The sequence below is a fragment of the Fusarium tjaetaba genome (genome assembly GCF_013396195.1).
Source record: "Fusarium tjaetaba strain NRRL 66243 chromosome Unknown NRRL66243_c0000226, whole genome shotgun sequence".
NCBI classification, from domain to species: domain Eukaryota; kingdom Fungi; phylum Ascomycota; class Sordariomycetes; order Hypocreales; family Nectriaceae; genus Fusarium; species Fusarium tjaetaba.
In genome coordinates this window covers 145,781-160,072 of record NW_023501422.1, presented here as the reverse complement: position 1 = coordinate 160,072, position 14,292 = coordinate 145,781, and the positions used below count along the sequence as shown (strand labels likewise).

Sequence of the window (14,292 nt, the reverse complement as noted above, 5' to 3'; positions counted from 1 at the left end):
AGAATCCAGCATGAGCACCATGATGAATCAAACTTGAATGAGGGAGTACGATCGGAGACAGGATTCAAGCGCCTAATTGACAGGAAAATAAAAATCAGGTGGTGTCAGTCACAAGTTGTTCGCAGGAGGAACTGAATTGCGATTTGATCCAGCTATCTTCATATCATTTGATTCTAGCGAGTAGACTAAGGGATACTCTCGATATCCGAAGGCTGGTGCATCCCAACAACCTGTGCCGCACCATCTATGGGTTTGGACCAAGCAGCTCGTCTCTCGATAAATTGCTCGACTTGCGGTCTCAATTTCGTATCTGCAAGACTAAGATCATCAACAGTACCAGTCCTCAGAATCGTCAAGCCTGGAAAACGTGCGCCACGACGATACATGAGTGTGCCGCAAGTCTTGCAGAAGTAGTTGGTCATGGTTGCGTTGGCACGAATGGTCTTCTCCTCACTAAAGGTTGAAAGATTGTCTTCACCACGGACGTGCTTGAGATATGTGTCGTCGACAGTGATGTTGGATTGGTAGAAGGCTGAGCCGATCTTGCGACAGTCGATGCAATGGCAGACATGACGATTGAGCAAACCGGGCTTTTTCAGTGGCTATGAATTATCATGTTAGGGCCTTGAAGTCTTCGCTTCCCTTTATACCACTCAGGGAGACTTACAAGTACGAGCTGCACAGCTCCGCAGAAACAAGTCGCTGTTGCTTCATCCTCAGTTGACCAGCCATCACTCGAAAGGTGAACAACGGGAAAGCCTTGGTCATCGAAAGAATTCATCCTGAAGACAGCCCGTAAATGAACTTGAAGTCGGGGAGATTTTTGGGGTAAATGAGAGATTGGTGCTTGTATAAAACAGCCGATGTGCTGTGATGTTGGAGGTGGTGTTAGTGGCTTAGAGTAAAGTCGTTGTAATCTTGAATTTGCTATGTTTCAATGCTACAGGAACTACGAGCCTCTTTATAGCATCTTGATAAATCTCCCTGGTGCAACTGCATGGTATTATAGAAGTGATGCATTTCTTATCATGTGTAGGATTCTAGAGGTAACGTTATGACGCTATTTGTTTGGCGTTGGGGGATGCTGACATCTCAATCAAGCTGATGAACAATACGGGATAGCCATTGGATCACGCCTTGTCGTCATCACCGGCCTATTTACGTTTGCATTCCGAATAATTAGCACTCCAAATCTGAATCCAATAGAGTTGCTTGCTCATCAGCGAAGCATTTATAATATGCAGCGAAGACGGTAGAAGGTCTGTAGGATGAACCACTTATTCACAGGTAAACGGCCCGAACACGAACATACTCGGAGTTCTTCCAAAGGAAAGTTCATCTCTCTTCTAAGTCAGAAGTTCTCGAGTTGTTCTCGGCAAGACTGGGTTATAGTACTTTGGTTCGCCGTCTAACTCGCTGCCCTTCTTCTTACAGACTACCTGAGCTTTCTTAAAATCATCGGCCAACCCTCGTACTGAATACCAGCCAGGAAGTTGTAGTTCCCCGGTCTAGAGGTCAAGTATCCAGGAAACGGAGAATTGGCAGTTCTGGTACCAAGGGAACATCTCGCCCGCAGTGGGTTTGGATCGAGGGAAGACATGGCAATTATTGATTAGTATAGGGAGTTGAACCGAAAGGCTTCCAAGCGGTGAGATACCACAAAGAAATGGCAATATAAAACAGCATTTTGTCATCTCCCATGTTGTGGTTTACTTCAAAACCTCGTACGCGAACATCCAATTGCCGTGGAGCTGTTTGTCAAATCTCCGGAGCGGAGCCAGTGAGCGAAATGGCCTTGCGCACAAGGCATCAAAGTGGGGAGCTCCAATTCCAAGAAAAAGCTCGACTTTTCTGCCCCCGTCAACTTTTTCCCGTCATCATCCTCACAAAACCACAACAACAAAATCTCTCAAAGCTCGTGGAAGCTTAAGGACCTCGGTCGGGCTTCACACTTGAGCAATTGACATTGTTCAACTCGTCGAGGTTGAGCAGTGTGTTGCTGTGGATGGCCACGAGGTTAAATACCCAGCCAGCATCGTGCCTGGGTCACGTCCTAGATAGGTAGGTTTCTTTCTCATTTCTCTCTTTTGCGTCATACTCGAGATGCAATTGAGTTGCAGCTCCTGCGCACTTCATCCTCCGGAGCAGTGGAGCTTCATGTTGCGGTGATGACACCATATCAAAATGCTTAGAGAATCCATTCATTTGGTCTCCCATGAAGCTCTGATATTATAGACTACAACGGTATCTGAGCAACACAAAACTTGATTCTTTAATTTCATCATCATTCTGGAAATTCAACTGACATCTGTCAAGACCAAGATGACCCCGACGAGAAATGGCTGAGATTCAATCATCAAACACAGTCTCCGTTGGTACCCTGCCTGCCACGGATTCCGCCGAAAAACGGCAATCCCAGCAGCGAGGGCCTCCATTGCATCAGATCTACGCCCTCCCGGCACCGATCCGCACATTCCCTTTACCGGCCTTTTATCCGAACAACCCCATATCCTTCTTCCATGTCGCGTATGCGTGGTTAGGCCAACTGTGGTCTCCGCCCAAAGCGGAACCCTCGGTTGTACATAATGGTGTATGGTCCGCTGCTACATCATCCGTCCACATCACGGATGATGTTTCTACCCGAGCTTTGTGGGAGCAAGGCTTCTACGGAAAGGGTAGTCTTAGTCGTAGTGAACCAGCTTGGTTAAAGCGTGAACAGGTTCGTCAAGGACTGGCTGATGCACACGTCAGCGAGATTATGACTGTGCAGAGAAGAGAAGAGCGTATGCGTGCCAAGTGGGAACGAGCACGTCTCGAGCAAGAGGCGGTCCGAGAGACCCGCCGCAAGGAAGCGGAAGAAGCAAAAGCGAGAGAGACCAAGGCACGAGAAGCCAAAGCCTTTGAAGCCAAGGAACGAGAGCTACGTGCCAGAGAGTCGAAAGACATCGCAGAGCCCAGATCCATCAAACCTATCTCGCTGTCGGCTGCCCTTCCAACTTACGAGTCACCTGTCAGCCCTGCTGCGCTTTTGGCTCTGCCAAATTCACTAGTGGACATTGTGAAGCCAACGCCTATCAAGCCTGTGAATCTACCCGTGTCCACTCCCACGCGTGCTTCGCCAGTGTGCCCTGCAACTATCCTAGGCATGCCGAACTCTGCCGCTGAAATTGCCGAAGAGTCTGCCATCGAGGCAGCTGAAGAGATTGACGGTCTTGGAATAACCGGAGTCCATCCAACGGCGATGGGTCTGTCTGTGGATACTTTCCTCAATGGTCATGTCATGGAACCAGTTGCGAACGGAATTCTTCACCATGAGGTGAATGGCACTTCTGTAGTTGCGTCTTCGTCAGACGAGGAAGACAACACTAAGCCTAAGAAGCGACGCAAGAGTGTACGATTCTCGCCAACAGTGGAATCCACTACCTTTCACTTCGGAGATCCCCCTAGCCCCAAGCGTTCGACGTCGAATGGCACGGCTAATGGGCTTGCCGATATTCGCGCCGCATCACCCGTGGCTATAAACGGACACAATGAGAACTCTTTGGAGCGTACTAGCAGGACAGTGCTGAAGAATATGGAGCATCTCCAGCTAACGCCGGAGGAGGCTTTCTTTCTGAACTTTGGTTTGGGTGTTCTGACGGTCACTGATCCTGCCTCGGGTGCTCAGCTCTCGTCTTTGGACCTGTTGAGACGCTTCAGACAACATTCATACTTCCCACCTCGTGTTGAACCTGCGGATCCCGCGCTTCAACCCGACGATAACTTCCTCATCCACTATGCAGTGTATCATTACTTCAGATCTCTTGGTTGGGTACCTCGCGCAGGCATCAAGTTTGGCGTGGACTGGCTACTATATGCTAAGGGCCCGGTCTTTGACCACGCCGAATTCGGTCTAATTGTTGTACCATCTTATTCTGATGCCCTTTGGAAAGAGGCTGGAAACCAGGACCCTCAGAAGACATGGCAGTGGCTCCATGGCACGGTGCGTGTTCTGTCACACGTCACCAAGAGTCTCGTTCTGGTTTACGTTGACGTACCGCCACCTTCGAAATTTGAGAAGGCTTTGGAGCAGGGTGTCGCTGAAGCGTTAAAGCTATACAAAGTCAGAGAAGTGATGGTGAAGCGATGGTCTGCCAACCGTAACAGAGGTTAACCGCTGGACGCTTCACGACGAAATGATGATACAACGGAATTGCAATGGTATACTGCTGGATTATTCCTCTTTGGCGTAGGAACAGGCCATCAGGCGTTTGCGATCTACTGTACACAATATGTATTATGCCATCAAATCAATATCAATGCCCTTTTCGAGGCCTCATAAACATACAATACCTGAGACTTTTTTATCTATTCGTATCACGTAATATGTGAAACTGTCAGCCTCGTTGGTGTCGCACTACATCACCACATGAGGCCATTTTTGCTTCTGACTGAAGCCATCGCTGGGTCCAGCTCCAAACAACGCGGGGTTTAGAGCCGAGAAACCCCACATGAAGCAATGTCTCCCTTTTGGCCGAGGTACGAGGATCGCCGCTGTTGTTGTTATATAGAAATAGATCCTTGCTGAGCTTCGATCTTGACTTGCCACATAGAGTTCTTTCGTTTCTTGATTGTACGTTTTGTTTGTGTTAATAGAAGGTCGCTCTACGCTACCATGTTCCCTCGAAGGCTGACAGCTTATGGCTGTAAAGCTCTCCCTCGCGGACTCTCATCGACTCGAGCAAGTGCTCAGATGGTCAGCCTCAAATCAACAAACTCACAATGTCTTACACATCGACGGACTCTCACAACAAAGAACTTTGGGATACCCCCGCTGTTTGAGCCAACAGCAACCCTTTCAGCCAAAGACAACAATCTCACCATCTCCAGTGGAGATCGCTTTATCCAGATTCAAGATGAGAAGCATGGCGGCTGGACACGCCTTGATGCGAGCATTCTTCGCGATAGCTGTACATGCACAACATGCGTCGACCCAGCCTCTGGCCAAAAGAGCTTTGCGACAACAGCAGTTCCCTCGGACATCGCAATTGACAGCATCCACACCACTTCAACCGGTGTGGGCATCTCGTTCAAGAATGACATGTACAAAGATCACAAAATGGTTCTTCCTTGGAGTTCTGTCGACAAAGCCCTTGGCCATGCGCCAGTTGAGAGAATGCCATACCCGAGACAAGACGCAGTGTATCCCAAAACAGGGCGTACGTTCTGGGACAAAGCGACTATTCAGCAACGTGTACGAAAGATTGACTATCATGAGTTCATGAAGGGCGATGATGCATTCTGGCATACTCTCCTTGATTTATCGAACCTCGGTCTTGTCTTTCTTAAGAACGTGCCGCACGATGAGAACTCCATCGTCGACATTACAACACGAATCGCAAATATTAAAGAGACTTTCTACGGCCGCACTTTCGACGTTCGCGCTAAGCCAGACGCAGAGAATGTAGCGTACACGAGCGGATATCTTGGTCTTCATCAGGATTTACTATACCTTGAGAGTCCACCCGCGATCCAACTTCTTCACTGTATGGAAAACTCGTGCAATGGCGGAGAGTCACTATTTAGCGATGGCTTATTCGCCGGAAAGCTGTTGTGGCTACAAAACTCCCCGACAGTCAAGAATCTCGCTCGTGTAAAGATCCCATATCACTATGAGAAACACGGATACTTCTATCGTCAGCAGCGATCACTATTTGATGTTGGACCAGATGGAAACCTCGCAGCTGTATACTGGAGTCCGCCGTTCCAGAACCAATTCCAGGTTCCAGCTGTCGATGCAAGAGCGTGGCTCGAACCAGCGCAGTTATTCGATGGGTTGATCAATGATCCTGAGGCCATGTTCGAGATGAAGATGAAGCCAGGAGAGTGTGTGCTTTTCGATAACATGAGGGTCATGCATGGGAGGAATCAGTTTGACGTTGGTGGGGGATCGAGATGGCTGAGAGGCGCGTACATTGCACGAGAGGACCTCGTGAGTCGTGTTCTCCATGTGCCTGAAGCGTTGGCAGCGGAGTATCGCAATGGCAAAGAATGGAGTGGTTCGCTGGAGGATGAGGAGTTGAAGGCGTCGAAGTGGTTTGGCAAGGTCGGGGCACAGGTTGAAAGCGTTGTTGATGGATTAAAGAGAAAAGGAGCTGCGGAGTTGGGCGAAAGAGATTATGAGGTGTTGAACCTGGGATAGCATATAGAACACGTACGGCATAGCGAAAATTACGAATTGGTTAAATTGATGGCTCAGATTGAGCTGCTTTTCTATTACCTTTCCGATACGCCGAAATTGCCCACCAAACACCATTGATCGTGAATCATTTCTCAGTAGTCATAACTCAATATCTCCCGTCCTTGGCTCCTAAAAATATCAATCTACCACTTCTTGGCCTCGACACCCTCGGGGGGTACCGTCTCAACAGTTCTATTCTTGACATCATCCCAGTCAGTGCTGAGACTTGTACCATTGCTCTCAGTGAAGCTCTTCATCATGGCTCGTTGCTGCTCAGGAGTGGCACCCTTGAAAAGTTTCTTGAAGAACACGTTGACGTCTTTTTCCTCATCAGAGTCAACGTCGTCGCCAATGGTGTCCCAGTTCTTGGGACCAGTACGAGACGATGAGGGGTATGCTGGCTTCGAAGACTCTTGCGTAGCGGGGGCCTTGTCTTTTGCTTCGGTAGACTCTTCAGCCTTCTTTTGGGCAGAAGCCTCTGCCGCGGCATCATCCATGGCCTTCTTTCGGGCGTCTTTGAGAACCTTGAGTTTTCTTGAGTGAAGTTAGTAACATGAAGCGATTGGGAACTCGCGAAACTTACTCCGCCTCCTCAGCAGCTGCAGTATCTGGAGCAGAATCTCCTGTCTCTCCCTTGAGCTGCGCCCACTTTCCAGGTGTCTTTTTCTTGAGTGCTAACTCAACCTTGTTGGGCGTCACCCTGTATGTCGATGCATCTGTGTCAATCTCACCCCAAAGATCGAGTGTGAATGGCTTCTCGTCGCCGCTGGGCCAAATGATAGAGTCAAGGTGAGCTGATTTGGGTTTGAATTGGACCTGAAGCTTCTCCTTATTGACGCCCTTGGAGAAGATGGATACTGTCATAGTGGTGTCGTTCTGGAATTCCTGGACTCGCACTGGGGTATCAACGGGCACAGTAGGTTTGGGGGCGGGTCGTGTGGCAGCAGCTGATTCCTTGGCCTCGACTTTCTTGCTTCCCAAATCCGAAAGCTCCTTCAACTCGGGCTTGTTGGTCGTGGTGAGCTTGCGTGCAGGGTCATCCTCTGGAAGCTTGTCCATAGCGAACAGGATCTGCATTCGCAAAGTGCTCGCAATGCGCCACTCTTTAGCATTAGCAACATCATTGCCCTGTGCTCCTAGCGCACCTGCCGCCCCTCCCTGTGACTTGTTGATATCGTCTGTCTTTGACTCTTCCTGAGCATCCTTCAATGTCACTTTATAGAATCCATTCTCGTCTGTGTTTTTCTTCGCTGGATCTTCCTTCTCTACCGCAGGGAAGCCTTTGACTAAGCGCATAGCATAAACACAGCATGCGTCGGCGTTGGCATATTGACCAAGCCGAAAGTAGGCGACAGCACGACGGTAGTGGGCATCGACGAGGAGAGGTCGTTTGTTTCGTTGGTATGCGGTATGCCAAGCAAAGTTGGCGTCGTCAAGGGCCTCTTGGAAGCGCTTCTTGTTGATTAGGGCTTTCGATCGGGCGACAAGCCATGCAGGGTTCTGCGAGGCCTTCAAGGCGGTTGAGAGCTTCTCGATAGCTTCATCCCAGTTGCGTGCTTCGACGGCGGCAAGGCCTTGCTGGGCCAATGTGATGTGCGACATGGTAGACTGCAATTTGTGGGTTGAGAAAGAATCTTGAAGGGTAAAGAAGCTTTGCAGAGCCACAATGGGGTGAGTTGGTATTGTTAAGAGTTGGTGGGAAGGCGGTAGTGGAAGGTTTAAAGTTGAAGTTAGGTGTGATTGATTAATGGTTGGTTCTGGAAGCTTTGGTGGGGCATGCCGCATGATGCAGGCAGCTCATGTTAGCCCCCGCGCCGTGTAAGTGGAAGCGGAAGCTCTGGTGCCTAAGAGCCAAGTTACCTTGACCCTGAGCATTAAACTTCAGGATCTATTGATGACGGCTTTATTTGCCTTCAGAGATAATCCTCTTGTGGTTCCTTGAGTGAATCATTGATGCGAGCGTCGCAATGTCACGATGAAGTTACTGCAAAGCCGGGCCCTAACAAGGTGCTATAAAGTATTTCCCATACTTTGAACCAACACAACTCTCAAGTAGTCTGTTTTGTTAGTTACAGGAAACAAACCATCACCCAACGTTAATCATAGTCGAAATTTCTAGTCGTTTTGTCCTTGGTGGTTGAAGGGATGTCTACCACGACTTTGTCAAGTTGCGCATAAGTCACTGGGAGATCATGTAGATAGATCCTAGTAGCATTAAGGGTTTCCCTATTATTGTGTTTGAAAGAGTTTTTGGGGACTTATTCTAACTATGTCCCCCTATATGTATTATAACATTAGGTATTTGGCGCTTGAGACCTAGGACTGCTGTCTTGGGGCTATTTTCGCCACTACCTAACCCCTCGATTTCCGCCACCGAGGTGTTGCTTGTCCTTCGTATGCAATACAATACCGTTCTCTCTCAGGCGAAATCCACTTCAAATTGCTACCTGGCAGTAATTGGCAATACTTGATCTTAGATAACCCGGTTATGACCAATATCTACGGTCTACTCAGGTAGTTGCGTTGTCTGCTATCTGGTTGTAGTCGCGCCTCACTTGACCGGAGCCTAACAACTGGAGGTGCCTTCCCATGATGGGAGTATGACAATATGTGTTCCTGCCATGCTATTAAACAAACCCGGAATCGGGCCATACCTAGGAAGGTACTCCCAACAGTTTTCGGCGGCCATTCTGACTTCATTACGTTCCTGCCACCAGCCCAGTTAACAGCCTTCGTTCGCTCCATGGGAAGGAGTTGCTGTAAGTTGTTAGGATACAAAACGAAGTCTCACAATCCTGAACTTGATCTTGTCTTCTTTTCTTCTTCATGCTGCGCTTCTCGCCCCGCAGCTGGATATTGGCTATCCTGTATGTTGCTCGCGACCCTGGCGACCAACAGTCAATTACCCACTCTGATATTCAAGGTATTGGAGTGGAAGGGCACAATTTTCTGACTCTCAGTATGCTTCTGGCGTGCGAACTCTCTTTTTCATTGCATCCATCGGCTGGTCTGATGGTGTGAAGAAGAAGCTGTTAGTATCTCTGTAGATTTGTCAGGTGTGTATTGCAGACATAGGTGGGATCGTTGCAGGGTGAAAGGAGGCTGATCAGACGACGGGTGTTGCAGGAGATAACGAATGGAGATGGGCAATACGGGAAATGAGGTCGGGGCGACACTTGGTATAGCTTGAGATCTGGGGGTGGGAGAGGTGAGAAGCAGAGGAAGGGCCAGAAACCATGGGACTACTTGTACACAAGTCAATATGAAGGCAAGAATCCTAGGACCAGACAATATCTTGGGTAAGGTAGTCATGGAGGTGTTTGAAACGTATATTCTTGATGTATTCGTGATTAAGATTATTTTCAAAGGCTTGACTTCGACAGTCCTACCTTGTTATTCATGCCTCATGTGTATCCATCCGCCTAGCTTTTAGTTGCCCTTGCCCTTTACACCGTTGGTCTTGACTCCATTTGGCTTTGCACCATTCACCTTTATCTCTACTGTTTTGGCTCCATTTGTCTTCACCCCATTCTGCGCGACCGCCCAGCTTGGTACCAGCTTCTCCTCGGGAAACCTTTTTGCAAACATGCCCAAGGCCTTGATGGTAAAGGTGAACTTGTAGTTGGGATAAGAGATCATGCACGACTTATTGAAGACACCTTCGATTGCCTCCTGCAACCACTCTCCGTTGGGCTTCTGACGATCCATTATGAACTGAATTCCTCGTCTCAAGGGTTCCACGTGAGGATACTCAGCTTCCATCAGTCCGATCAGAGCCCAGGCTGTTTGGACAACGAGGGAGCCTGAGGGATGCTCGACGTATGTCATCGTTTCACAGGCCTATGATTGTTAGTAAAAGCTGTGAAGCAAAGTCTGTGTATCATACCTTGTAGCTTTCTGACCATCCGCCGTCAGCTCTCTGCTTGGAGATGAAGAAATCGCAACCACGTCTAGAGTTCTCGCCTGTTGCATATGTCTGGCCGATGTGCTTCATGCTTTCAAGCGCAAACATGCCAGCGTATGTGAAGCAGATACCCCAACTTCCGTACCAGCTGCCATCGGGTGCTTGGTTGGACTTGATCCATTCGGCGGCTGTCCGGATAAGTGTCCTGACCTCGTCTGTTCGGTAGTCCGGCCAGTGCTTATTGAACATGGATAAAGCTGTGACGCAAGCTGTTGTGCATTCAGGGTAATCGTACTCGATCATGATACGGCCAAAGACCTCGGCGGCATTGAGCATCTCCAACCATTCGCCTCCTCGTCGCTTCTCGTATGAAGACATACCGCCGTTATCGTTCTGGTACAGAAGCAGAGTATCGACGGCATCGAAAAGACGTCGATCTTCGAGAACCTCAGGAAGGCCGCCCACCTTCTGCAGAAGAATAATAGCCTTGAGCGCTTCCGAAATGCAATCACTGACACCGTAGCCCTGATCCCTGTTGCTGAATGGCCAGCCACCCTTTCGGGGTTGACGATAGCACACTTCCTGATCGGCACAGTCCTCTCGAATCTGCTGACGTTCCAAGTAGTGCAGTGACTTCATGAGCATGGGTCGGTACTTTTCATTCTTATGAAGACCAGCCTCGAAAACAGCCTGAATCAAGAAAGCCGTGTCCCAACATTGTACACCATTGGTGCCATTGGCCAACATGCCTTCGTCCTTGACCCATAGATACTCTTCAAGTCGCTCGATATGCCTCTTGACACCATAATTATCAGGGCCATCGCGAGCATAGCACAGAACAGTGTTCATAGCAGCGTTGACAGGGGCCAAGCAGGCATAGCCTGTGTTGGCATCCTCCATATCGACTTGTTTGCTGGCCCATGCTTCGGCTTTCTCTTTGAGGAAGTTGGGTCGCAGATAGGGCATCCAGATATTGGCAAGCACCCAATTGGCGGCGTTGAGAAACCATGATTTGGGGTGATAGTTGTCAATAACGCCAATGCTGTTACGATGGGCTGACCAGTTTATCTTGGCGTAATCCTCAGGGAATACTTCTTTCCTCAGTGATCGAATCACATCAGTCTCTTCACAGCTCCATCGTTTCGAGTATAGCCAGCCCATCGGCAAGAATACCATTCGAATGTGAATCCACCATCTCCATGGCGCGAAAGGAACCCAATCAGGAAGCAGCCAAAACTCTGGTGGCACAGGGTTGACGATATCCCAGCTCATGAGTCCCAAAACAGCCATCCAGAACTTGGCCCAGTGTGGCGCATACAATGCTCCTCCCATCGTGTGTAGGGTTCCTCTGGCCTTGACCAGAACTGGGTCCTCAGGGTCGACGCCGAGAAGTCGGAGGGCCACATAATTCATCAATGTTCCGAAGACGCTGCTCTCGCCTTCAATATGGAGACCCCAGCCACCGTCCACTGGATGTGCTCGTGCGGATAAGTATTTGTAGATCGCGGTTGCTTTGGCGGAGGAAACTGGCGTCCTGGTGACATACCAGGTCATGACGATACCAGGGAGGAGGAACATGGGACCGCCATATTCGCAACCCCAATGCCCGCTGGGAAGTTGTAGCTTTTCGAAAAAGTCGAGACCGTTCTCCGCTGCTGCTAATGGGTTGTCAGGGGTGGGAAGGTCAGGAAGATCCTGTGTCCAATATGTTAGTTTGCGATTGATTGGGGATCGGGCAAAGAACATACCAGAGGCAGATTCAGGTACCATTTCTCAGCATAACTCTGTGGCCACTCCTTCACATCATCGTCATTCTCAAGGTAGTGCCACGTGTGACGGCTATCGTCGTCCTTGAGCCTCCATCTTGTCGTGTCCAACTGTGAGCTGATGCGAGGCTGTTTGGGGAATGGCTGACCCTGTTTCAACAGCGGTTCCGATTCGGAGTCAGCAGCGCGCTTACGCGACTTTAGCGCGCTACCCTCACGCCCAGTAGAATTTGCGACCATGTTTGGGTGAGTTTGATGGTCTCAACGACAGGATTCGTGGGCCAATTCAGAGAAGAGCAGTGGAGTGATCGTGGATTGATGAGCAGCACATGCTTTAAAACTAAACTATAACACGGGGGCGGATTGAATTACCAGCCCGTTGTACGCCCCGATGTACGGGAGGGCCCGCCGTCTTCTGGTGGCACCTGCAGCATATCATATCCCCCATGTCTAGCGGTCAAGCCCCTGAAAATCAATTAACTCTCGGGATTGGACAATCTTGAAAACCTCCACAGAACAGCATCTCGCATTGCAACTCTACTGCGTATTCGGACACGATCTTGAACTTTACTTACGAATATCATCAAAGTTCTAAGCTTGTTTTAACAACCGCCAAGAAACCATGGACGAAGAGGCAGAAACTCCTCAATCAATTGCTACACCAGAACTAACACAGAGATCCCAAGCTAATCCCACATCATCAGCGACAGCGAACGAGAATACTGATACGAATACGATAATCAACAACCCCAACGTTGGAACGGTTGTCACTCGCATTGAGGACATTCTTGCTCGAATCATCGGCGCTTTAGCTGCGGGACAGGTGCTATCAATTCCATTTTCTCCACGAAGGTCAACACGTCGTGCCGCAAATCCACAGTCCGAACAGGTTCGCTTCCCTGGTCGTAATCAGCAGGAAGCAGTCAAGTTTGGTCAGATTTCGGCAGAATTGTCTCTGGCAATTTGACTAACAAGTCGCAGCGCGCATTCTTCTCATTCTTCAATTATCACATGATGCCCTTGTCTCTGGCACTCTCCTAACCAAGCGGTTAGTTCATTGGCCCCAGATGTAAGAGGCTTACTAATGGGCTCATATGCAGCCACATATTTTACCAACACCAGCACCTCTTTGAGAAGCAAGGCCAAGTGGATGACCTCGTTGATGGCATTGCTTTCAATCTTGGTATCGGTCGCGGGGACTTGAACATTGTGCGTCTTGTTAAGCGCCCACCGTACTTCAACTAACTAGAACAGGTCGCAGCGTCAAAGGGTGCCTTGGCTGGACCTTTGCTAATCCGCTTCCGCGATGGGAGTACACTGAACCCTTGTTCGGGAGAGCTGGTAAGACTTTTTAGGTATGGCTCTGCTTGATTCTGAGTGATGTAGGGAGTTGCTATCCCGACTGTGCAGTCAGTCTCAAGCATCGATGTTCAAAACGTCAAATGGATTCTTGTTGTTGAGAAAGATGTAAGAGGACAAAGTCTTCGTCGCCCCAGCGAAGCTGACTCCCTCAGGCCGTTTTCCGATCTCTCTGCTCGTCCCAATTTTGGAGAACCTGCATCTTCGGTCCTGGCGTGCTTGTCACAGTATGTTTGGACAATGTGAAACGCGGAACCCGAAGTTAACTTGAGTAGGCCAAAGGCTATCCTGACTTGACTACGCGCTCGTTTCTGAACTATGTTCATACACAGTACCCCCAACTGCCGCTCCTGGGTCTGTTTGACTACGATCCCGATGGCGTCAAGATCTTGCGATGCTACCGACACGGATCCGAAAGACTGAGCCACGAAGCTGATCTCGGTGTAGAGGGATTGCGGTGGCTAGGTATCAGATCAGTGCATCTCTTCCGAGGTCATGCTAGCGCCTACTACGGGCAGCCAAGCCATGTGTCTATGACATCAATTCAGTGCCGCGATCCTGTCACCTATCTGAATGGCAGAGAGCGGGCTGCAGCTGTTTCAGCACTCAAGAAGACCAGCCTGCACTCACCAAATGAGCTCGAAGGCTCAGAACTACGACTCGAGTTGCAATTGATGATGATGCTTGGTGTCAAAGCAGAAATTGAGTGGCTCGATGAATCTGGGGACTTGTGTTCATGGCTTGACGGTGAAATTGGAGAAGCACTGATTAGCGAAACAATCTGACTTACAGGGCTATTTGGAAGGGAATATGCTATAATCTCTGATGAGAGAGTATATGATGAAGGGTAAAAAGGAAAATGATTCATGTAACGAAGCGCCTGAGCTAGCTCGTGTTTTCCTCATCTTTTCCATGAAATCAAGAATGAAAATTGGACTTGACTACCCTGCACTGATCTACACCCCACACGGTGCGAAAATAGCGGGGTATCTAACCACACAGTCCCCTCATCTTCATAAAATTTTATATTCTTGACATGAAAA

General features: G+C 49.2%; 6 protein-coding genes across 6 annotated transcripts; 3 read left to right on the top strand and 3 right to left on the bottom strand.

Moving 5' to 3' along the window:
- Window positions 1–185: 185 nt before the first annotated feature.
- FTJAE_9840 (uncharacterized protein) lies at window positions 186–781 on the bottom strand (the record flags this gene model as incomplete). Its single annotated transcript, XM_037356802.1, has 2 exons — window positions 186–602; window positions 668–781. 2 exons carry the CDS (start codon window positions 779–781, stop codon window positions 186–188), a joined length of 531 nt encoding a protein of 176 aa, XP_037203084.1.
- A 1,557-nt stretch (window positions 782–2,338) lies between these two features.
- FTJAE_9839 (tRNA-splicing endonuclease beta chain) lies at window positions 2,339–4,153 on the top strand (the record flags this gene model as incomplete). The annotated part of the gene is made up of 1 exon (XM_037356800.1): window positions 2,339–4,153. The coding sequence occupies one exon, from the start codon at window positions 2,339–2,341 to the stop codon at window positions 4,151–4,153; it is 1,815 nt and encodes a 604-aa protein (XP_037203083.1).
- Window positions 4,154–4,654: 501 nt separating this feature from the next.
- FTJAE_9838 (gamma-butyrobetaine 2-oxoglutarate dioxygenase) lies at window positions 4,655–6,181 on the top strand (the record flags this gene model as incomplete). The annotated part of the gene is made up of 1 exon (XM_037356799.1): window positions 4,655–6,181. One exon carries the CDS (start codon window positions 4,655–4,657, stop codon window positions 6,179–6,181), a length of 1,527 nt encoding a protein of 508 aa, XP_037203082.1.
- A 182-nt stretch (window positions 6,182–6,363) lies between these two features.
- Window positions 6,364–7,822, bottom strand: FTJAE_9837 (SGT1; the record flags this gene model as incomplete). The annotated part of the gene is made up of 2 exons (XM_037356798.1): window positions 6,364–6,754; window positions 6,804–7,822. 2 exons carry the CDS (start codon window positions 7,820–7,822, stop codon window positions 6,364–6,366), a joined length of 1,410 nt encoding a protein of 469 aa, XP_037203081.1.
- A 1,827-nt stretch (window positions 7,823–9,649) lies between these two features.
- Window positions 9,650–12,130, bottom strand: FTJAE_9836 (lanosterol synthase; the record flags this gene model as incomplete). The annotated part of the gene is made up of 3 exons (XM_037356797.1): window positions 9,650–10,060; window positions 10,107–11,819; window positions 11,873–12,130. 3 exons carry the CDS (start codon window positions 12,128–12,130, stop codon window positions 9,650–9,652), a joined length of 2,382 nt encoding a protein of 793 aa, XP_037203080.1.
- Window positions 12,131–12,512: 382 nt separating this feature from the next.
- FTJAE_9835 (meiotic recombination SPO11) lies at window positions 12,513–14,034 on the top strand (the record flags this gene model as incomplete). Its single annotated transcript, XM_037356796.1, has 7 exons — window positions 12,513–12,822; window positions 12,872–12,938; window positions 12,991–13,099; window positions 13,145–13,231; window positions 13,277–13,357; window positions 13,405–13,476; window positions 13,582–14,034. The coding sequence occupies 7 exons, from the start codon at window positions 12,513–12,515 to the stop codon at window positions 14,032–14,034; spliced, it is 1,179 nt and encodes a 392-aa protein (XP_037203079.1).
- Window positions 14,035–14,292: the final 258 nt, after the last annotated feature.